The 24,933-nt window shown below is 39.5% G+C and overlaps 1 protein-coding gene across 4 annotated transcripts in view; it reads right to left on the bottom strand.

Annotated features, from left to right (window-relative positions):
- The window catches only part of RDX (radixin), a 42,714-nt gene extending 18,941 nt beyond the window's left edge, over positions 1-23,773 (bottom strand). Inside the window, exons 1-4 of one of the 4 annotated variants that reach the window (XM_076328166.1) lie at positions 23,541-23,773; positions 20,354-20,449; positions 15,634-15,705; positions 4,915-4,998 (exon numbers count right to left, since the gene is read on the bottom strand). In XM_076328166.1, the coding sequence (XP_076184281.1) occupies positions 4,915-4,998; positions 15,634-15,645 (96 nt within the window). In that variant the 5' untranslated portion in view covers positions 15,646-15,705; positions 20,354-20,449; positions 23,541-23,773. Of the gene's footprint in view, positions 1-4,914; positions 4,999-15,633; positions 15,706-19,064; positions 19,086-20,353; positions 20,450-23,540 lie in introns of those variants that run through there. The other 3 variants (XM_076328165.1, XM_076328164.1, XM_076328167.1) reach the window with 3 other exon arrangements.
- Between the last annotated feature and the right edge of the window lie 1,160 nt (positions 23,774-24,933).

Raw genomic sequence — 24,933 nt, 5'->3', positions numbered from 1 at the left:
ACCTCAGAGTTCTAAATAAACTCAAACACCATGTTGCCAAACTACCAACTGGAGTGTGCAAGCTTACTGCATGCATCAAACTCAGCACCTGAGGAATACAAGGTAGCAAACAGGACCCTGATATTTGAAAGCACGTCTGGGAAGTGATCTGTATACCTACAGACAATTAAGTCCACTTGAACAGAAGACAACTGGTGAAACTATAATAAAGAATACTACTTGCGGACAAGTATGAGGTAATGAGGATGAATCACCTCCTTCAAATATTTTTGAGATCTTCTAAGAGTTAATGATAAAAGGGATAAGGATGATCTAGCTGATAAATCATGCATGGATTTCATTTAAGATTCCTGATCAGGTCTATCACCAACGGCTACTGAAAAAAACAAAATTGTCCTTGAGTAGAGGGAAGGTCTTTTTATGGATATACTAGTTAAAAAGAAAGAAAAAACTAAACAAACTGTTCTCACAACAGACTTGTAGTGTAACCACTAGGGAAGTCCCCCAGAACTTCATATGTGATCTGCAAAAAAGGATTAAACTGATGTGACAAAATCTGCTGTAGAAAACCTTCCATAAAGATCTGTGAATTAACAGTAAAAAGGAAGATGAACCTCAATAAAAGATGATATTTAATAAAAACAAAATACTGTATGTAAGATAATACAATTTTAATTATGTGAACAAAGTTCTCTTAAAGGAAAGAAGCAACCAAGCCGTTATATTACTATATACGTCCATGGTATTCCCAAATCTCTAATACTACATATGGACTGGTCACATCAACTTAAAGGATGCTGCAGCACTGAAAATGTTTCAGAAACGTTGAAAAGAATGATCCGTGACATGGAACATTTTCTGCATAGCTAAGACGAGAACTAAGGCTACTGACAGAAAAATGAGGAAACAAAAAATATGATACAGGTCTATAAAACTTGCATGGCATGTAGAAGGAAAATAGAGAATGATTATTCATTATTTCTCATAATGCAAGAATTAAAAGAATCAACAGAAATCATTAGATAGCAGGTTCAAAGCAAACAAAAGAAGCACTTTTACTACACAGGGTATAATGAAACTGTGGAACTATCTTACAAGTCTTTTGCACAGTAAAAGTATATGTGGATTCAATAAGCAATTAATCAGAAAGGTCCAGCAAAGATTATTAAATAACTGTAAACTCCGGCTCCAAAAGATCCAGTATGGCAGTACTTACGTATGTTCTCGGGTTGCACCATGCTGGCAAGCTGTTTTACTGAAGGCTGTTTTATGGAAGCATTCAGATGCATATCAAGTAAATAGAATTTTACACATAGATCCTCCTCCATTTTAAAGTAGTATTATTGGGTTGCAAAATTAAGATTTTGAAAATTAGGAAATGTCACAAGATAGCTGTGCAAACTTACTTCTGATGCCTTGAATGATTGTGAAGTAATAATACAAATATGCAAATGCACCTTTTTTCCTCCTCTACCCTTTCACCTTCAAGCTCCAAAGCACAGAATGGACAATGTTCATGGATCCAACCCGATTCCTTTAGTGAGAAGCTATTTTCTCTAGGATTCCTGCATCATTTACTTTAGAACGTAAGAAATGTTAAGAACAAGTTTATGTTACTAGTATGGTCCTGAGTAACATTAAATTTGGTGTCCCAACACAGAAATTTCAGACCTGCTGCTTCTTTTGGCACAGATCTCCTACATGATGCTGATCAAACTACTTATGTCTTTATCAGATGACTCCAAGAATGTTCTTTACTTTGCAGCTGTCCAAGCTGAGCCTTTGTACCTGATCAGATCTCTAAGCTGCAAAAGTCAGTAAGAACTGCAGATGCTCAACAGCTCTGCCCATAAGGCGTAAGGAGACAAGTGCTTATGCTCACGTCAAAACATTTTGCTCTCACCAGCTAACTATGCCCTACAACCAAGATGCACATTAAATACAGACAACTTGTCTATTGCAATGCAGAGTTACACATGCTTGCAAATCAGCACTAAAAACAGCTTACACATTAGCCTGTTTTATTTCAGACTCCACAAATAAGGAACGAGCATCGTCTATCACTGCCTCTCAGCTCAAAAGAAAGAGAAAAAAAACTCTGAAGCTCTGTACCAAGATAATATAAGCGCTTATGCACTGCAGTAGCGTGATATGAAAAGTAAGTACAGAATGAGAAACTTAGGAGTTTGATTCTGGCTCAAAAGATTCATTAAGTGGCTTCAAGGCAAGTCTTCATCACATCTGTAAAACAGATTTATCCACCATCACATCCTACAACTTGACTATTAATAGGCAATAAAAACTTCTTGGAGAAGAAAAGCAACCGCAGCAATAGACATGTTTTGGCAAATCAAAACATGCACATAAAGACAACCTAGCAAGAATTTCACTGAGTCAGTTTCCGAAAGATCGTAAGGGAGGCTTCCAAGATATCTGGAAAGGACAGTGGGGTATAACTTGAAATAAAGGAGACAACCCTCCCATTCTTTCTGAATGGCAACTACAGTAAACTAGAGGTACTGATGCTCACTGCTAACACCTTATTGCAAACAACAAAACAGAACAACCCCCACCATTACCACCAATGTGTGGAAACACACCCACCACAGGGTTCCTCCTCTTCTAGGGAAGTTATAGATGCTAAATTGGTTGACTAAAGGAGGACAGATACCCTCTTGTCCATTCTGACAACTGACAGGATAGACAGAAGGATTAACAATAAATATGTTAAGACACCTTCTGAAATATGAGTAATTTAAAAAAAAAAAAGGTTTGTGCAATAAATTAGAACTATACTGAGTTTCACAATGGAAGAGAAAAGACAAAGCCACAGACGTCAAATGCTGAATTCTTGTCTGCTAGCAGATGAAGATGATGAAAACACAGACATGGAATGGGAAACAAATCAACAACTCTAGAAAACACCAATTAAAAGCTTAAAAGAACCACTGACTGAGAAAAAGGACAAGTTATTCACCAAAAACAGAGGAGCACTAGACAACAGCTAAATTCATGGAGAGGTTATTTTCTGCAAGCAATAACCAACAAGTCTACTGTCATGTCCACTATTTCTGCATAAACCTTGAAGGCAAATCCTCTCAATAACAGTGCTATTCAATTATCTTTCTATAAAGAAACAGCATAACTTTTGTCTGAAAATTTCAGCCTGGTTTTGCAACACAGTTCAGCTCGATGTTACTCTGTGGAACTCACATATGAATTTAAGATCAGGCTGAAAATGCTTCTCTCCTCACACACAACTATGCTGGTTGATTTTGCTTGACCTAACAATTTTTCAATTTAAACTTCCAGAAGTTGATTGTAAGAGCTGGTGAGATGTCAAAAGCCACACAGTGAATTGAGGAACAAAGTTGAAGAGAGCATGAAAAAGAATTTGGAGCTGTATCTTTGTTCCCTGTTTGTGAATGCCCCAATTTGGATGAACCTGATTACCTGGGCACAAGACATTACACAGCAGAATGTCACCCCACCCAATACTGCAGGGCAGAAGATAGCAAAGGTTGGCAAAAGACAAGTAACAGCTTGAGGCTTCTGTGCCACAAAATACCATACTTTTTATTTGATGGTGGTGTTGGTTAGACAAAAAGCAGGACAGCCCCTTTCTTCAAGAAGTCTTTGTAAGAGTCACGAAGTCTATTCCTATGTAGAGGCTGAAGATATACTGCTACTGATGTTAGAGAAAGGGGTGGGGGTAGAAGTGTTAAGAGTCAGGCAGTCAATTAAAACAAAAATTGCAAATGAAATTTCTTTCCTCTAAAAGAAAAAGCTCAGTGTTACAAAACAATAAACATTCTCCTCTTTTCAACTTATATACTAAGACATTTAATCGACTCTTAAAGGTCAATTACAAGTTTAAGAGTTCTTAAAGAACTCTTTCAATGCGTTACTTTCTCTTAATACCCATCATTACATACTTTAAGCATCTACAGTGGAGTGAACAGAAGTGACAGTTCTACTAGACATAATTGTTGACATAGTTAAACTGTTTTTGAAGAGTCATTTTGAATATTTCTGCATTTTTAACTAAATGCATGCATCTTGGATCTAGATAATATAACAGATTTATTGGTTTCTCAAGGAAAAACGAAACAACACATTGACAAGCTTCTATTCTTAACATTTTCTAGAACACTCCACAACCTAGATAAAAAAAATTGTTTCAAGATTCTGATGGCTAACATCACATGAAATGAATGATTTCTTAAAAAGGACTGTTCTCACATTCATTTAGCCCGTTTGACTGGTGTATGACAGACACTATCAAGTGAGAATGTGTAGTTCTGATGGGTCTGCAATCCATAAGCACATTAAACTCATCATTTTCACTTTTCCACTTGGTTTTTGGGGGTTTTTTTTGGTTTTTTTTTGGGGGGGGGGGGTGGGTTTGTTTGTTTTTTAACTTAAATGTCAAACTGGATCCTAGGACAACATTACTTTTCTAACATTCGGGAAGTGAAAAAGTATCTACAGCTTCCATGCTTGGGAAAAAAAAAAAAAAAAGATGTTTGCTTTCTTTAATGAACTTCTATCGTTACATTCATTATTAAAGAGTGAGGGCTATATAAATTTCTCATACACATAATTCTAACAATTATATTACAGTTGCTACTATAATGTGATTAGACATAAAAATACCATTAATTTCAAAGCAGTTCTATATGCATGATTCAACTGAAGCCTCACTGTTAACCTATTTACACAGAGCTGTGTTTGAATTTAATACATTCCATGAGAAGTAATGAGGAAGTTCAAACTAACTGAAAGCATAGCTTAGATAATGTAAGGAAAAACACAATCTATACATGAGAACACTTCCGCTTTCTCAAACTATGCCTTAATACCCACAATAGTTTTATGTGTTTGTACACATACATAGAGACACATATAAGTTACCTGATCAAAGAGCTGCTTGCCTGTTGTATTGGGCTGGATGGCAAATTCCAACTCTGCATCCATTGTGGTTACTCTGACATTGATCTAGACAAAAGAAAGAAATATTTAAATCATACTGTAACAGTGTAATGCTCCCATATACCGTGATTAGCCTGTAAGAAACAATATATGGTAAGTAAGCGCAACAATTTTAATGGTCTTGTATACACACAGAACACAGCAGATATAAAAATGGAAAATTTGAATCTGCAAAAAATCTCATCTTTTATTTAGTATAAAAGCATATTCAGGATAATATTTAACACCAGGTTTGAAGGTCAAACCAGGGAACAAAGTTCAAAATCAATTCAATGGGATAGCTGACCTGTCTACTGAACACTCAAAGAACACTGGGACATTCAGCAACTGGGCATTATCTTTCAGTGGGCTTCACAAATGTGTGCAAAAGAGAAAGTTCCTAGTCATATACACTATCATTTTAAGGTATTGATACTTGGCAATATAAAAAGACAAGCAGCCTCCTGCCCTGCCATTTCTAAAATTAAGAGGCTCAGCAGTCTTGTAGTATAGAGGACTAGAGCTTGTAGATCTCAGGACAGACTAATAGCAGATTTTTCATCAATGGAAGGAGGAACTATAGAAGTTAGCTCCCTTAATACTGATCCCATTTAATTCCCTTACTACAAGACTGAAAAACCACCGCTACTCAATGAACTTCTTTCTCCTGAAATAGAGGACCATTTTCCAGACGACTGCTGACAGCCACTGTTTTTATTTGTTCTAAAACAAGCAGTCAGATATTCCAGGAGATATCTGGACGCCTACCTTACTTGGAAGTACAACAGTCTGTTCCAATTTCTCTTCAACTGGTACACACAGGAGTGAGAATTTTCATGAAACAGAGCAAAGTACTAAACACACAGTACTGTCTTCTCACTGTTAAAATGGTCCTCCATTCCTACTGCCAGGGTATCACATTGTATTTATCTTTAGTGAATAGGAATATAAAGTGTTAAAGGTCAATTCTACTTTGCTATAAATTCAAAAACCAGAAACAGGAAACTTATTTAAGGCACACAGATATATTCTAATTTCTCTCTCTCTACTATAAAATATGGAACAGGAATAAATTAGGACTTGTATAACAGGTTCTTACACTACTTGATCCATGCCTGTGTAAACCATTTCCATTAACTATTTCCCTAATTTTACCACCAGGTGGAATACTTTGAAAAGTGAGTCTGGAAGAATCTCTGCAAGACAGAACACAGAAGAGATCTAAGGTACGAAAAAGAAAACTGGATAGAAGTTAGTCCCCGTGCAACAAATTGTGCTTGTTCACTCCTTTCTTTCGTGTCAAGGTAAACAACTTCGGGCATGAGCTGGATACACAAGACAAGAGTAGTGGGAATCTGAGGACCTCTAGGTTATAGACCTGCAAACAAGGACGATAGCAGGGGGTTAGCAAACTTTTTTTGTGTGCAAACACTGATAAAGAACAAGAGTTGAAGGCTTTGGAGTAAAACATAGTAAACTTATTGCAAAAAAAAAAATAATTAGAGGGTGTGCGTCAGGAGAAGGGAAAAGAGGCTTTTTCTGTAGATTCTCTCACTCTGCCCATTTTGAGAGAAAAAAAATGCTTATTCTCTAACAGAACAACTCATTTTAAACGGTAGGTCTAACTCACTGCCAGTTCCACTGGTTTAAGTGTGTGGGGTTGCCCCTTAATTATAAGTTAATTTTTTTAAAGCAGTTTTTCAATTTTAAAAATGAAGCCTGCTTTAAGGCAGCTACAAGTAAGGAAGTTACATGGCATAAGGCTAAAATGTAACTTTATTAAATGCCAAGGCACTCTGTTACATAACAGCAGCATTGCCAAAACGAGAAGCATCACAGAAGATCTACAAAGCGCAGCAAATTCAGCTAATTGCAGCAGACTTTTTAGAGTTGCAGCAGAAACTTCATAAATATCCTTGTAACAAATGTCATCTTCTACAAATGCAAGAATTACTGCCTGAAAAATCTATATCCCTCACAAGAACTAAAATACTCAAACAGTAAAATAGATGGGGGTTTTTTTAATATATATATATATATAAAATAATAGAGGCAAACAACACAGCCTGTAGATTCTGTTAGCTTCTGGATGTTACTGCCTCAAATAAAAGCAGAGTGCTGTAGGAGTACACAGCTGCTACATCTGCGATAGATACAAATACACATTAGGAGTACCTGGACACTTATAGGCATTACAGTAACTGCTTAAGTCTTCACCAATTTTCTTTTTCTTTGAACTTCTGATTAACAGATCACCCAACTGCTAATTAATATTTACACTTTCAGTTCTACTAAGAAAGTCACAAATTAAATGATAGCAATGTTAAAATGTTACCTTTTATGATACGAGTTATTTAAGAAGAGACTTACGAAAGTAACATTACACTTGATCGTTTTCCTTCTGAAGACATCTGGACTGACTTAGATTTCTGGCATACAAATACTGAGCTTTTACAACCTTATAACATTGTTTCACAGCTTCAGTTATTTCTGGGCATGGAAAATAAGGAGGTTACTTTTGGCAAAACCCGAGACTGAGCTCAGAAGGTTTACTCATCTATCCAAACCTTGATATCACAGCACGCTCTCAACAAAATCAGACCTCTGGTGTCAGTTGTGTTGTCTGTAAAATAAAGCTAACCAACTACATTAAGAAGAGTCATGGGGGAAGTTTCCACGTTATAAATAATGCAGGGAATTGAGAAAACGCAGGCAGAGAAAGCCCAGTAAACCACGACAAAGGCCCAGTAAATTCAGCAATGGACTGTCACTCATGTAATCTGCTGTTGGGTATCCAGCTACTTTGAAGCAACACTCCTAATGTGACATTGGTGACAGGGGGAAATTATCTGAACCACAAATTATGAAGACAGACACTAATCTGAACATAATTACTCTGAACCAACTTTACCACATGAATACGGAAACAGGAAGGAGCTCTTGTGATGGTGACAAGAGAAATGTATGAAGGTTTCCTGTAGCAAGTGTTGGAAGGCTACCACTACTCATACCACAAGACCCATTAATGCCTGCTTTTCAGTCCTGCTCTCACCAGGATTACACATCTTCCTTCAAACTTCAGAAACTATGACAAAGCACCAGACAAGACTTATCCAATTACTTCAGCTGCTCAGTCGTGAGACACATCCCGTTCTGCTGTGCACAGGCTCAGGGTAAGAGCTGCAACAAGCCTCATTTGGTATATCCGTATGTCATTTTGACTGAACTCTGAGTACACGCCTTCTAAGGATCCTACTCTGGTAAACTAATCAAGAAACTCTCTAGGTGGTTCTGCAAGTCATAGGAGCATGCCTGAGCAAACATCCTTTTTTTTTTTTAAGGTTAAAAAGTGGCTATATGCAAACATTGGTTTTGGTGCCACAATTTAACAATTTATATCACTTATTACTCACCTAGAGATCGCTATGCAAATATTAAATACTAAAATATCATGCTGATCATGTCTGGGAAATACTTAAAAATGCTATTGTAGGCTTAGTAACTCAGTAACTTAGACTTTGTGAATCCTCTGGCAAGGTCCATGTGCTGTGAGATCCTCCCCTCCTCCTCCACAGATCAGGCAACGTCATACCTGAACGGCAGCTCTGCGATGACAGACAGAATTGACACCTGGCAATACAGCACTCCTAGACCAGCCCTCTTACATCCAGCACCAGAAATCACTGACTTAAGCCACTGCGACGTACACAGTAAACAAAAAAAAACCCAACAAACAAAAAACTCCAATGCTTCCAAAACCCAACAACACATGGAGCTATATACAATTTTAATGCAGAGGATATTAGACAGCTTCTCAGTTCCCACTTTAGATATATGACTATACTGATGTTCATCCAGTAAAGCTAGGACAAGGCGTGCGCTCTTGTGCTGGGAAGAAGGTGGCATTTAAAACATCCCACAACCCATAGACAAAATGTGAACACCTTTAGGGTTTGCCTCTTTCTGGCAGAATTTCATCCTGAATATATTGCCTTCATGCAACTATACGTTAAATTACATAAGCCAAGCACCTAGACAAGCACAGGCTGTATTTAAAAGGCCATAATGGAAAAGATAAAAGGGCAGGTTAATGAGTTATTTTAACTTTTTAAAAAGTTCTAAGAGGAAGAAAATGCTTAGCACAAAGTTTTCTTCAGCTGGCTAGCTTTAAGAGTGCATTTTATAAACAAAGCTGCTGTAAGGGAATAAAGAACACAGTGATGTTTAGCATATCATAGAAAAAGGTCTGCTGGACATTTAGGAAAACGCTACTGCAAAGCTCTATTTTAGAGCACCAAATCTCTGTTTAGAATACCAATACCTACCTCAGAGCTTTTAAAGTGACTGTTTAGCTTGGCTCATTTGCCTATACTGAACAATATAAACAAGTGGCCAGGAACAGAAACCTTTCACCATAAAAGGATCATTAAACATTTGGAAAAAACGGCTGCAAAAAGTATAGTTTTTCCTTATTTCTGACAAAACTGCTTTGTCCCAATATCTGGGTACATATACATATTTTTTAATCTATTTGTAATAAACTTTTCCCAAATAAAATGCTTTAAACCCTTGCATTGTGACAGTTATCTTCTTCCCTTATAGAATCATAGAATAGTTGGGGTTGGAAGGGACCTTTAAAGGTCATCTAGTCCAATTCCCCTGCCGTGGGCAGGGACATCTTCAACTAGATCAGGTTGCTCAGAGCCCCATCCAAACTGACCTGGAATGTTTCCAGGGATGGGGCATCCACCACCTCTCTGGGCAACCTGTGCCAGTGTTTCACCACCCTCAGCATAAAAAAAAATCTTCCTTAAATCTAGTTTGAATCTACCCTCTTTTAGTTTAAAACCATTACCCCTTGTCCTGTCACTACAGGGCCTACTAAAAAGTTTGCCACCATCTTTCTTATAAGCCCCCTTTCAGTACTGAAAGGCCGCAATAAGGTCTCCCCAAAGCCTTCTCTTCTCTAGGCTGAACAACCCCAACTCTCTCAGCCTTTCTTCACAGCAGAGGTCTTCCATCCCCCTGATCATTTTCATGGCCCGCCTCTGGACCCGCTCCAACAGGTTCGTGTCTTTCTTATGCTGAGGGCTCCAGAGCTGGATGCAATACTCCAGGTGGGGTCTCACCAGAGCAGAGTAGAGGGGCAGAATCACCTCCCTCGACCTGCTGGCCACGCTTCTTTGGATGCAGCCTACGATACGATTGGCCTTCTGGGCTGCGAGTGCACATTGCTGGCTCATGTGCAGCTTTTCATCCACCAGTACCCCCAAGTCCTTCTCGGCAGGGCTGCTCTCAATCCCTTCATCCCCCAGCCTGTATTGATACCGGGGGTTGCCCCGACCCAGGTGCAGGACACAAAACTTGTCCTTGTTGAACCTCACGAGGGCCACATGGGCCCACTCCTCGAGCTTGTCCAGGTCCTTGCCATCAGAACTAGCAGTCTGAGTTTATCTGTATTTTACCAGACTCCACAGAATGGTTTGGGTTGGAAGCGACCTTAAAGATCATCTAGTTCCACCCCCCCTGCCATGGGCAGGGACACCTTCCACTAGACCAGGTTGCTCAAAGCCCCATCCAACCTGGCCTTGAACACTTCCAGGGATGGGGCATCCACAACTTCTCTGGGCAACCTGTTCCAGTGCCTCACCACCCTCATAGTGAAGAGATTGACTTGCTTCAGAATGATTAAACATGGTCAAGGGAGAACACACACATACATGTTGATTATTCTTTGTGAAGGGAGCAACTGATGTTTTGATAACAAGTGTTGTTAACGGGTTATGAGGACATTTGCCACAACTCACAGAATAGTATTTATAAAACATAATCTAAAGCAATTTATCTATGAAAGAATTTATCCAAACCAATAAAGAATGTAGTCAATGAACATACCTGGAACAATAAACATCCATGTGCACATATTAAAAGCACGCATTTCATATGGGAATTATATTTTTGTTGTATTCTTTCACTGCTCTAATGACTTGAAAAAAATATTTCTACACTTCCTTGTAGTATCTTACTTCAATCCTCCACAATTTAATGGCATATTATACAGTCACCACACTAACCTTTGGACCTCTCCTCAAACGTAGATACACTCCATAGAATATGCACAAAAACTGACTGTTAGCTTAATAGTCTAATACTTCCTATTACTGTACTTCAGCCATCATTCACAGATATTAGTCGTGGCACTTTCATCAGGAAGCCCAAAACTGAGTAGGTACCAATATTTCATAAGAAAGCCATTTAAAATTACATGAAAAAGGTTTCCAGTGGTTTTGCTTTATTAAATGCAATATGAGTTAGTCACATGTAAAAGCCACAGAAACCAGTCCAATTCTTATTTATAAGAAAATTGCATATAGCAAAAAAAGTTTCTTCCAAGAGTTTCTTCACACTAGTTCAGCCAATTACTGTATCAAGTTTGCATATTAAATTATTTGTGTCAAGGAGTAGCAGTATAATGGTCCCACTGCTTTACACACTGTACAAACATACACAGCACACTGTCCACATCAACCTCAAAGCAGACATAGGAAGAAATGCAAGAGAAAAACTAATGATGAAGATAAGGTAAAAAGGTAAGGATTAAACAGCATTAGGAACAGAAGGCTACAGAATAATGGCAAATAGATTTTACTAATAGACAAATCAAAAGAAAGCAGTCCTCCAAACTGACATCAGTTGTCTATTTATGCTGCAGAAATAAATCATATATTCAAATCATAATTCAAATACTGCACTACACATCTCAAAGATTTTCCTGTAAAACAACACTCCAGTCAAAAATTAATTTATACACTATTTCAGTTCAACCACTTTACAGACATTAACTTGATCTTATAAATATTAATTCAAATTTTAAACATCCATATTATTCCAGAACCTGATATCTACTCCTTCTGAATACACAGTATCGTAAAACGTTGAAGTCTATAAAAGAATTCCTTTTTAATTTTAAACTTTGACATCTACCCGTTACTACCCAGCGTAATGCTTTCTCTTTCACACCTTGCAGTCTTGTACAAAAACGCTGCAAACCACCAGCAAAAACAGCTGATAATTTTAACTCCTCTTACACCCTACAAATGCAACTAATATTTCAGTCAATTAAATCTAATCTTCTTAGCCTATGAAATGATTAACAGTTATGTAACTAATGATGTCTAATTTTAGTTTCTATGGTTCTATTTTTGGTGAAGATCTGGGAGAATGGCATACAGCTGAGAAACATTATCTGTTCTTTTAGGAAGAAATCTTTTAGGAAGATTCAACAAATATTCTATTCTTCAGTAAGCAGAAAACTAAGCACACTGAAAATAGCCCTATTAACAGCTCCAATTTTGATTACAATAGCAGACACCTAATTAAACAAAGAAGTCACCTATTTTTTTTAGATGGATCACAACAGAAGCTAAATGAAACTTAATTTTGCACTGCTAGGCAGAACTGAGAATATTAAGTCTCAAAACTATTTTGTTTTAAAAGTAGAGGAGATGCTGAGTGAACTGCTTGAAAGAATGGAAAGCCACTTTGTTACAAACACAGCCAAAGTGAACAGACTTTTCTACTGAAGAAATCGAATGAAATTGTTTCAATAACGTATGTTTTTCAGACACGTATTACCTTAATATCTCAGAATAATATTAAAGTCACTTTTACCCTTTCAAAACAGCCTTTTCACTCAAGCTATTTAACCTAGTAGCCTCTAAGAGAGAAAATCCCAAACACGTGAGAACAATGACCTTTTACTACCATATATAAGAATATCATTCACAGTGGCATGAACCTTATTTCAGACTGAGACTTCTGGGAAAAATGAAAGATCTTTGCTTTAAAATTCAACTATGCCAAGACCCTTTACTGGTCTTCATTTACTTAATTTTGTCTGCAATACTACATAACTTTTCAATATGAAAGCAAAAAAGTGAAACTGAAATCTATTCCATTGTTTTTTCTGTGATTTAGTTTTTACTGATTTTGTTTAAACCAATCTACAGCTTAATTATTTGTTATGCATAACAAAAAAAATTTCATTCCAAAAACGTGAAGAGAATTTACTTATAGTTGTACTGCACAGGTTCACACATTTACAAGACGACCAGTTTTTCTGAAAACTATCAATTGGATCATTACAGCAGAATCTGGAGAAAAAAATAGATATATACCTAAATAGGTCACAGTAATACAGAGAAGGGAGCTATAAATCAACACTTTCAAAATTCTCACCAGCTATGTTACCTGGGTTTTCTTAGTTCTTATCCATGATTATTTCATTAGTTTTCAGGTTAAAAGACCTCCAATAATAAACTACAGAACACTGACAGTCTTATTGCAACAGCTGTCAAAAAATAAAGAACAAGGAGTTGAAGCACAAATAGTTTCCGGACTAGAAGTACATTTGGTTATTGTGGATTGTCTTTAGAGACAACTGGTAAGAGCTACAGTGAATGTCCAGAGCAAGAGACCTTCTACAGTCCGGTACTATCAAACCCTAGCAGAACAGCAAGGCTCTTCAAAGAACAATGTCTGATTCATTAAACGTAACCAATGACTAGGCTCTTACAGTCTCCAAAGAAGGGGAGGGGGAAAAACAAAAAAAAAAGGGGCAGGGGGGGAAGCTCCAAAGCAATCTACCATTTAAGAAGCAACGAGAGCAAAATCTGAGGTTTGCTTTTTATAGGGAAAATTACTTTATCTTTGGCATGTGTGCTATTTCTTCATTCACTGATTACCAATTATAATTACAGCAACCTGTAGTTTATAGAAAGAAATCCATATGACATTTTTCAAGAACTGTAATAAATTTAATTTCATTTCTTAATGGCTCCTTTCACTTGGCTTCCTTCTAAGGTCTCACATGTGCCTACATCGTCAAGAGACATAAGAGAACATCCCAACATATGAGAACTCTTTATATAAAGCCCCTCATAAAAGGAAAAAAAAAAACCTCCTCTTTGGCATGAGTCCAGCTTCTTTCATAAGATCTGGTAGCTAATTTCCATTCCTAGGGTGGATTGTGAGCTCTTACAACACCTCTGCAATCTCAGTTCTAAGGATATTGCTTTTCTTGTGAACAACCCTGAAACTGTATTTCCTACAATTTTCTCAGGCCCTTAAAATAGAGGGAACCCTGCCTGCGTAAATTTCATGGTTCCAATCCCAGAATTTAAAAAGAAGTAAGCTCACTCAGGCTGTCTTTTTTTCTAGCCATCACTTCTGTGACTTCATTGCTCTGTAGCTGCATGAAGTTGCGGGCCTCAGGAAGCACATGGACTCACAGTGACTTTTTGCCTTATTCTTAAAACACAGTTTTCCAGTTGAGAAGCTCTATCAAAATCACTACTCAATTATCATAGCTAGGACTCAAAAAGGTCAGAAAATGTTATGCTGCTAATTCATTTTCCTGCCCTTAATAGTGCAGCTTTTTGTAAGAAGGGGACAGGATACAAATAACTACTTCCAGCTTCAGAAGTTATTGCCCCCGATCCACAGGGGGGAAAAGAATAAATTACAGAAATAATATGGTATGGCCAGTTTGTCAGTAGGCCAACAGCAAAGCTCAGAACAGAACTTCTAGCCCTTGGACAGTCCCATGCTCACATTATTCATTAAGCTGTACCAGTTCCAAATACTGGTGTGCAATACAGATTATTTACACAGGTAATTTCTGATTAATAGCAAAAAACTTCTATATGTCTATGTATAAGTATGTATATGTGTACACACATGCACACAGACATATTTATTCTTTGCAATAGATCTGCCCTGCTCCTAATCTACCACCTCAATGAAACATCAGTAAACAAAGAAAGCCTGAAGGCTTTTACATAAACCAATTGAGTTGAATAAAAATCTCCCCTGACAATTCGGTTCCTTTTCTGAATGCTTTACTCACTGGATACAAGGGGAAGAGACAACCAAAACTCAGTTAACACATGGCAGATGAAATCCTAAACAACCAATATTACATCAACAGCAAAAGAATTAAGCTGTTGAAAAATTATCTCCTCAAAGAATTCTAGAACTATCAAAACAAAAGTTGGAGATCCCCCCCCCCGATAGAAAGTGGATGAACCCTTATCTCAGCTGAAGTGAGATGAATAGGAGACCACAAACATTGCTTATGTCTTCTTCCCTTCAACACTTACCTTCTAGATTATACCCTCTACCATGGTAAAACTACCACCTAACTTAGTGCTGTTGCTGTCACACACACTTTACACATGTTCTGTCTTCCCCTGCCAAATCCTGCAGCAAATCCTTCCACTGATTCTCACAGACGTTGAGTCAGGCTCTAATTATGTCTCCATTAACCACTGTATGTCATCTCATCTCTAAGTCAACAATTCCTGAAAAGTCATTCCTCCTGCCAGCCAAACGGGCTCTAAGTTCACTGTGGTTTATAAGTACTGCCCCCATCTCCAAGTGTGCTCCATGCAACTTGCAGCACTGAGCTTTCTTGATCTTTTTTCACATATTGGTATTAAACTATCTCAACTCCAATTGTACATTATAAGATCATATGAAATCTAGAAAGGGCAGAGTCAAAACAACTAGAGCTGTTATAAGATCACCACTCTAAAACATGAAAACCCTGTTAGATTTTAGATGAGCTTACTCATCTAAAGTAAGATGAGAACAGCTACTTACTGGTTTCGGCATTTTTCTTGTTTTCTTTAGTCTCTTGTCCACTTAAGTCTTCTACAAACTCTTTGTCCCTTTCTGTCAAAAACAAAATTAAAAGGGTCGTATTTAAATTAATCATAACAGAGTTCATGTACATCACAGCAAATAGTAAAAATTCCAAAGCAGGTAAACAAGTGCTCTACATGTACAAAATACACTTTTCATTAGATAACATAAATAAAAAGCATCTAAGCTAACCAGTACCAGAATCTACAGGTCTCTAAGTAGTGACCTCCTTTCTAGTTTTTGTAGAATAATAATCCACTAATGTTAGAATAAAGAGACAACAGTTCCCCAAGTGCTACAAATTCTTTTAAAAACTTTTGATATCAGACATCTTCTAGTATTAAAAACCTTTAACATTATTTGCAAGGAACTAAAATTTGTACAAGGAACTCCAAAGCTGCAATTTAATCTGTCAACTCTAGTCAAACTTGAAACATCATGAAAACAAAGAAAAAACCTAACATAATTTTAAAGCATCAAAATTGTATTTCTTGTCTATAAAAGCACCCATTTCTCTCAGTGAAGGAAAGGTACGGTCATTTTTCCAAAATGAAGAGAAATGCAAGTACACCATGACAGTAAAAAAAGGAAGAAAATCTGCTCTGCTTAAAATGACAGAGCTTTTTTTTTTAAAGCAGAAAGGCTGTAAGTTATGTCTACATGGTAATTATTCACTATTGTGTTCTGTTCCAAAACAGTTTTTATGCCTTGAAAAAAATATGCTTGCAATGTTATTGGTAGGTAGCATCCTGCCTCCTTTTCAATTCATTCTAACTCAGAATAAGCAGCTAGTCACCCTCTTGCACACTTCTAAAGTAATGACTTCCATGAACCAGTCCTGCTGCTGGTCTGCAAAGAGTACCAAAGATGACATTGCCTTCAAAAATAGTATCAACTGGAATTACAGTTATACTAAGAAAAATTAAAGTAACATATTATTCTGAATAATCCAAGATTCCAGTATTATAACTCCATGACTGCATCGGCTGAATAAAATTTTCAGAAGTGCTTAAAAGAAGTATATAAGGAGAAAACCAAAATGTTTATAGAGTAATTCATTTATCGAAAGCAAACTTTTGTATAAATAATTTCTCATTGATAAAGAAAAATGTAAATATAAAGTATTGTTATATATATATTTACAAAAGAAGTTATTTTTCCTTGCTTCTTGGCAATAAAAAATACAGTAAATATTAGAAACATTTGCACAGCAACCTAAGGTGCACTAGCATTTAGTTTTTATTTCTTTTTCTAATCTGTAAAGATACATTTGAAAAGAGGGAATACAAAAAAAGAGATAAAGGATGAAAACAGAATTTAAGAAGCATCAATGTTGTTGGCTGGTAAAGAAAAATGAATGTTAAGACTAAAGATTACAGAAAGAGATCTAATGGTATAATGCAGATATGGGGCAAATTTTGTTTAATGAAAAATCAGCCTGCAAAAAATTAAAACAGTATCTTTAAGTTATATTCATTATGACATAATTAATGTAGCACAACTATAAAGTTATAATACTACATTTGCCTAGCATAAAGACAATTACATTCCAGCACATTATTTTTTTAATTACAGAAGATATTATAAAGTATTGGACAGTATCCGTAAGACTACCTTACTATTCTAAGATATCGTTCAATATATTCTTGAAAAATATGAATACAGTTTTCCACAATTTCACCCCCCTTTTTTTCTTTTAATCCAAAAAAAGCTTTCAGGATATGGGGGGGGGGGGGGGGGGGGGAGGTTTGTTTGGGTCCTTACAACACTGGCTTTTGATAAAATTCAATAGCACATTTCCCGTTCACAGAAGAGATTGCCCCCTCTTCTCCCCTCCTTTCCCTAATGTACTCCTCAGAAAAATTCAAAAGAGTAGTAAAAGGCAAAACAAGCTTGGCTTTAATATCTGCTAAGAGTAAGCAGGATTCCGAGCTGCAGTAATCCCTGCGTTGATCTTTTTGACAGTAGAGGCTCGTTGCTTGCAAAACTGAAGGCAGATTGAAGCCCTAGAGTTAAACTCAGTTAATTAACAATGCAAAGCTAAATTAGATTCTCATCCACCATTTTACAAGCGTGCCAACTCAACAGTACTAAAAGGAATAGAAAGTAGCACAACTGTTTTTATGTACCTATAGTTACATAAGCATTGAAAAAAGAAGGGGTGCGGTAAGATGACTGATAACTAAGTCCAGTCTCCAGGAGACAAATGAGAACACATGGCACAAGGCTGAGATCTGTGTTATCAACTGATTACTTTCTGAGGTCTTTCTAAGAGAGATCATGTCTATCACTTTCTAGAATGACTGACATACCCTCATACGTTTTATCATTGCAAATTCTTCCATAAATAAGTCCCAACTTTTTACTTCGGGTTTTACCCAAACATTTTGTTAAACTACTATCAACCAGCCCTAAATTACTTATTTGAAAACTATTTTAAAACCTTAAGGTATTTTTTAAAATCAGAAACGTGAATACAAAGTTTTATAGGATAATTCTATGTCATCAAATCACAATTGGTAGACATGTAATTTAAATGAGTTTACAGAATTAACATTTATTGTTCGCATGCAATAAAACAAAGCCATCAGCTAAAAGTAAGAATCCTCTTGTGCAAACCTCAATAAAAATGAAGTCTCACTGTCAGCCCCATAGATCTCGTGGGCCCGATAAATTATCACAGTACACAAGCAACAGAAAAAAATCTGTGCAAAGCAAGTAATAGCCCAAGTATTTTTTTGTTGAAGTGTTTGCTGTAATATCTTTTACTATAGTAAAAAAAAAAACAACCTATCATTTCTTTAAAAAAAAGAAATTTAATAAATTTAGAGCCAACTATGCTGAACTTGTTTCTATTTCAGATCATAAAGACCTTGTGCCATATTATAAGGAAAAAAAAGAAATCAAACTCAACTAATAGGGTCTGCAACTTAAATTCATGGACCATTGTTTCCATTGTATATATAATGCAAAAAACAGCCAGTGTCTATATGCTTTCATACTCAGTGTTATGCAATTTCAAAACAGTATATTCACACAAAAGCATTTCAACTAAATATTATAGGTATATAAAAATCAAGAAGTTCACAGATCTTAAAATTGTGCAAAAAGTGAAATCAAATAAGCACTGAATAGAAAAATAACACCCTATCTTTCCCAATTATTGGCACCAGCTAACATTAAAAACAAAACAAATGTAAGGAAAATATTTGGCCAGAAGAAACAAAAAATCACTGCCAGGCAAAATATTGTGCACCTCCACTATTATTACTGGCATGGGAGTTCACTTCTGCTACTTACCCATTTCCAATAAATTTATATTTAGTGGATGCAACCGTATCAGTTTTACTAAATTTTTATCTTTGAAACAATTGATTACTTATACTTACTTTTATCTTAACAGTCATGTGAGATGGCCTTGCAAGTAGGGGGAAAAAAAAAACAACCAGCTGGGATTGGGAATGATATCCCTCTTTCTTCCTGCATTCTGAAACCACCTTGTGACCTACTAGACATAAAGGCTTATCACTTTGGCATTTCGATTCCCAAAGGTGCCTCTTCCAAGTCAGGATTAGCAGGGTTGTGACTTTGCCGAGTTCCTACTGCTACAACACTCCAGCCCTCGAGACCTTCACAGCATATGCAGTAATCTGGACTCCGGACCAAACCACCAAAATATCAGAAGGCTCCACATCACAAACAAACAAAAAAATCATTCAGAACTTCAAGAATTCTCTTGAAATGAAGAACTGTGATTTCAATTCATTTCACTACAAGGCAGTTAGGATTTTTAAATCAGTATCATCCATGTTTCCAGTTATGCCACAGAAGCCAACAAATAAAGCAATTGTTGAAAGATGACAAAGAAAGCTTTCTTCGGAAAATGATGGTGCATAAAATGCTTGATGCCAAAATTCTGTCAAATAATTTACGCAGCAGCTGTTTTCAAAAGAAACATTCATATACACAGCCATGGGTCTGAGGTCAGGTGAGGATGGGATAGGAGGCAGAAGGCTTGAGCAGGATGCCTGGCTGGCAGAGAACTGACCCTCAAAAGCAGGATCCCTATCTCACAGCTTAAGACCTTCTCTCAGAAGCAGTCTCTTCAGCAGTGTGCCTCCTAAGCTCTAGCAAGGTTCATCATCTATGCCCTATACAGAGGGCAGGGACCACAGAGCCTTAGCCACAGAAATACAACTAACTCATTTATTTACAGGAACTTATTTAAAATTAATATACTTTTTCATTTCAAAATCTTATACCATTCAATTTTTTGTGATACCTAAAAGTTTTAGGTCTTTGGGGAGGCAGCAATAGGCAACTTACAGGCCACTGTACCTCACTAACTGGTCTCAGCTTTCTACAGAAATGCCTCTCTACTCCAAAGCAGCCCGTGAATGCCTGCAGGGCAATCATCTTTTACGCTAACATCTCCCTAATAACGCACTTGCTGCAGTCCAATAAAGAAGTTCATTCGCCACAGACTTTACTTCTGCATACATCTTTTTCAGACACAGAGGTCGTCTACTCAATTGTCTGTGATGTAAGCAAACCAAGGGGGGAACCAAAAAAAGCCATCTATCTCACAAAAAAGGAAAAAAAGAGCTGAATTCTATAACTAACATGTAATAGCTGAGATTTGACCAGTGCTAGATATCACATGCAGAGTATTACGTACCAACTTTTTTTAGTACTGTATCTTTACCTTCTTAAAACCACCATTTCTCCCAATCCTTCCTTCCTTCGAAATACTTTAGATAGGCTTGCTGTCTCTCTGAAAAATAATTGCAATATAACCAGTACAATTGTTATGCATTAAATGTATTTATAGTTAAATATATTTTGAAGAGTGAAGTGTTTCTTCCAAACTGGAGTTCCCGAGAACTTCAGAAGTACGAATGAAAACTTGGTGATTGCCAACACAGTAGTTAAACAAAAAGCAATGCAGGCCAGCCAAAGAATATCCGTGCAATACTTGCAGTTTTACCAGTTAATAAACTGGTATGCTATAGATGTGCTATACAATTTACATACAGTTTATATTTATTAAGTTTAGTAACCTTACTTCAAATTTTAGCTTCAAAGTACCCACAACTGCACTATTTGAAATAACTCTAAGATTTTGAATCCTGCAATGACAGGATGGCCAATCTTCCCATGTACATCTGATACACAAGCAAAAATGGAAATTAAGAAGTGTGACTGATGCAGGTACTCTGTTGTTTCAAGGTGAAATAAACCTTTATCTAAAAATACAGTTAGCAAAGAATTATGACATAACCAAAATTCTGGGTATAATACCTGGTTTTGAAATGGGATATATTTTCTGAATAATGCTGTTAAGTCTCTTAGAACTAGTTCCATAAAATAAAGGAAACTTATGAACATGAACTGGCCACTCGCATCAGTCTCCACATACACTAGCTAGAGTTCTTAAATCAAAATGTTCTAGTGTAAAGATTAACAACTCTCTTTTTGGGCCAATTTGTTTTTCCTTGTACTACATGACTTGAAGGTTTCATTTCACAGAGTGATTAATAAACATCTAAAGCAGAAAGGAAAAAAGTTTTTAACTTCAAAGCACAGCTAAGAATTAGCCTACTGGTAAAGTTAGCCCGCAGATACAGCCCTTCAAAGTTGAAAGAGTTTACCTAGGTGCCTTCAGCTGTGGAGTGAACTCACGGAGCACGCAAGATAGTGATCCATTAAAGCAGCACTCAGTGTATCTTTCAACAATCAGGACTTTCTTCAGAAGTTTGTATAAAGCTTTATTTACATTTACAGACTTGAAAATCCTCCCTTTCCTCTACTCCCACGGACTCCTAATGCAACACAAAGTGATAGGACAGCTTTGATGTATTTAACACATCCAATAGAAAGAAGTAATACCTTAAATAACTTCCTTCTTCGCTTCGGCCAACAGAAGTCCCCCTTTTCAAAAAGCTGAGCAAGACTGTTGAAGAAGAAAGGCCGTATACCCATCCTGGCAGTGGCTAAGGTAACCTCCTTTAACCAGGAACTGCCTTCTAATATCATAACCTCTACACTTCTTATCCCCCTAATTTTGCATCTTGTAGATGGATCCATACTCTCACTCTCTTTATGGCTTTACCTAATTTTCTGTGAACCAACTCTTTTTCTGGCAGCTCTATTGTCACCAAGCCCTGGAATGCTCTCTACTGCACTGGCAGAAATAGTCGGACCAGAACTCTTTTTGTTGTCTCTACAAACACTTTCACACCGTTTCTTTCAGTCAGCATGCAAGGAAAACTCTCTGGACAGCTCCTGACACATCACACCATGTCATTTTCTGTGTGTTTTCTAAAGCTGTTTTTTGTACTTTTACTCTCTAGTCTCCCAACCTGATGGAAGAGCTGCGTCACTTCAGCACAAAGCTTGGAAATACGCCACTGCCCTGCAATTGCCATTTGCTGGGAGGTTGCTTATCTGGGAACATTGCACTGGCTTGCAATTTATTTTTCTCACAGTCCCTCTTATGCTAAATCAATAGACCAATAGAGGAAAGCCTTATAATTCAATAAACAGTTACTACTTGTCTCTTAACGATCACAAAACTACCTCATCACAGTAGCCATAATGTTACTGTATACCAACTCCACCGTCTTCCCTCGCAACACACGCTGCCCAGCAGCATTGTGCCAATGCACTACATCAGAGCTGACAGCAGCAACGGTATTTCTATGATCTTCTGAGTATGTGAAGTGCTGTGCAGGCAAATGCATCCTCAAAACGTTTCTGTGACAAACACGATGACAAGCATCTCTGATGAAAACAAAACAGAGTAAGATGCCGGGACACGTCTGAGGACTAATACAAACCAGTCACAAAGACAGAATTAATTAAAACTCAGAACTGCAACTCCCATAACTGAGTTTAAAAAAAAAAACAAACAAAAAGAATCTTTTTAAAAGCCTGTACCAGAAAGAGGAACATGAAATACTTGTCTAGGGTGTTACATAGACTGGAAAAGACAGCTTAATAGCACCTTACAACTGATGTGATTAGTTGTGTTGGCATAGAATCTAAAGAGTTATTTTTTTCACGTTTGAATTAAGAAAACTGACAAAAGAGAAATGAATTCCACAAAGTTGAAACTAAAACCCCTTATCTGCGCTAGACTTTAAGCAGCAAGGTTAATTACAAATGCCCACGACTTGTACAAAACATTAATCCATTCAAAAAAACAATGCACAAAGGCTCATTCAGGGCCGCTGTGCCCATTACGTCGGTCAGTATTTAAGGGCTCTAAAAATGTGCATTTGTTGAAAACAATAGACAGCAACAGATGCTTCACAGAACTTGTTTATGAAGTAATTCCTTATTATTCTTCCACACCGCCACAGTCAGCTGGCCGACCCGACTGCCACATGTCTACGGTAACCTCAAGAGCCACGACGCTCGGGGACATGAATAATGCAGAGGGGGCTGCGCGGCACGGGCACGCCGAGAGCGCGCTCCCGGGGCTTCCCCAACAAAGCACCCACCGCCCCCTCAGCGGCGGCGGGGTCGGCCAGCCGGGCCCCCCTCCCCGGCAGCGGCGGGCGTTGCGCCCCAGACACGAGCAGCGCGTCGCAACGCCGCGTCGCCGCCGCAACAAGTCGCCCCGCTGCGCGCTGGTGCCCTCCCCCGCCCCCCGAGGGCTGCGGGCGGGCTCCCGCCTCAGGCTGCCGCCAGCGCGGCGGGAGAGCGGGCCCCCACGGCCGCGGCCTGCCGCCCCCGCGCTGCCCTCCGGGGCGCCGCGGCAGGGGAGACCCCGCCCCCGCTCCGCTCCCCTCGCCTCAGCGCCCCGCGGGGCCAGCGCGGCCTGCACGGCGGCGCGGCCGCTCCCTGCGCCCCCACCTCACCTGGGGCTCCGCTCCCCCGCGAGCGGGGTGGGCGCTCCGCGGCGTCGGGCGGAGGGGGGAGACGAGACCCCTGGGTAGGGTGCTGGGTGCGGCGCTCTCCGCTCCTCGTGGGGCAGGGCGGTGCCCCCCCCGCCCCGCCTCGCCTCGCCTCGCAGCTCCCTCCTCGCAGCGGGGCAGGAGGCGCTGCGGGGCCGCCCCGTGCTGCTCGCGGCGCCGCCGGGGATGAGGCGCCAAGCGCGGCTGCCGCTGACAGCTCCGCAATATGGCGGCGGCCGCCGCCGTTCAGATTTTCCCCCCTATCAGATGTTGCTCCTATGCCCGCACTGGGCATGCGCGGCGCGGCCGGGCATGCGCGTCAGGCGGCACGAAGCCGCTGCCCGTAGTGCCGGCGCTGGCGGAGGGGAGCGGGGGCTGGCAGCGCGCGAGCGGCCCGCGGGAGCGGAAGGGGCTGTGCGCGGCCGCGGTGAGGCGGCGGCGCTGCGGCCGTGAGGGGGCGGAGGTTGGGGCTCCCGTTGGGGAACAGGGAGGGTGTGGGACCGGGGCTCCCATGGGGGGACAGCGAGGGTGAGAGACGGCGCTCCCGTGAGGGGACGGCGGCGAGCACCCACCCTGTGAGGCGGCGTCCGGGGCACGGCGGCTCCGAGGCCCGCTGGAGCCGGCACCGCGCTGCGGCCCCTCTGCGCGGAGCTTCGCAGCGTCCTGCACGCTCGGGCTGAGCCGGTGCTCGGAGACGCGAGCAATCACCCGAGCCCCGCTCTGCCTGCGTGTCTTTGCTTGCAATAGCTGCTCAGCGGTAAAGCTGACCTCGAAAAACTCTTCGCTCACATCGGTGAGGAGATGAGGAGAAAGAGCTCTTCCGTTAGCACAACTGGGCAGACGGGAAAAGAAAACGTCAGTAAAGCCTGAGCCAGGGAGGGGGGAGTTGGCAGCGTGGATGTTTTCCATTCAAAGCCCTGCGAGGAAATAATGTGCCCTCCTTTTTGGCTGGGGAGAAAAAGGCAGGCGTGTATTTCAGGAGGCCCTGTGGGTGTGGGTGCGATAGGCGCAGCTGGGGCGCGGTGGGAGTCCGGGTGTTTCGGCAGATAGGGTGGCACGGAGCTGGCGATGTCACCAGCCGGGGGGATGCAGCGGGCAGGAACGGGGCTCGGGCTGTGGTGAGCTAGGGGCTGGGAAGGCTCAAGCTGTGATGGCTCTTGAGAAGAGGGAAGCCTTCAGAGAAAGAGCGCGGAATGCAGTTTTGAGTGGAGAGCGCTGACCCTGTTCCCCTCTTCCATCTCATCGCGGTGATGGGACCCTCGCTCATTTTTCATCACTCAGGTGGGGGAAAGAGTCACACTGGGGGATGGGATCACACTTTTTTTTTCATATACATGTTCTCATTTTTTCGTATACA

Source organism: Aptenodytes patagonicus, chromosome 1 (assembly GCF_965638725.1).
Source record: "Aptenodytes patagonicus chromosome 1, bAptPat1.pri.cur, whole genome shotgun sequence".
Lineage (NCBI taxonomy): Eukaryota > Metazoa > Chordata > Aves > Sphenisciformes > Spheniscidae > Aptenodytes > Aptenodytes patagonicus.
This window is presented reverse-complemented; position numbering and strand designations above follow the sequence as displayed.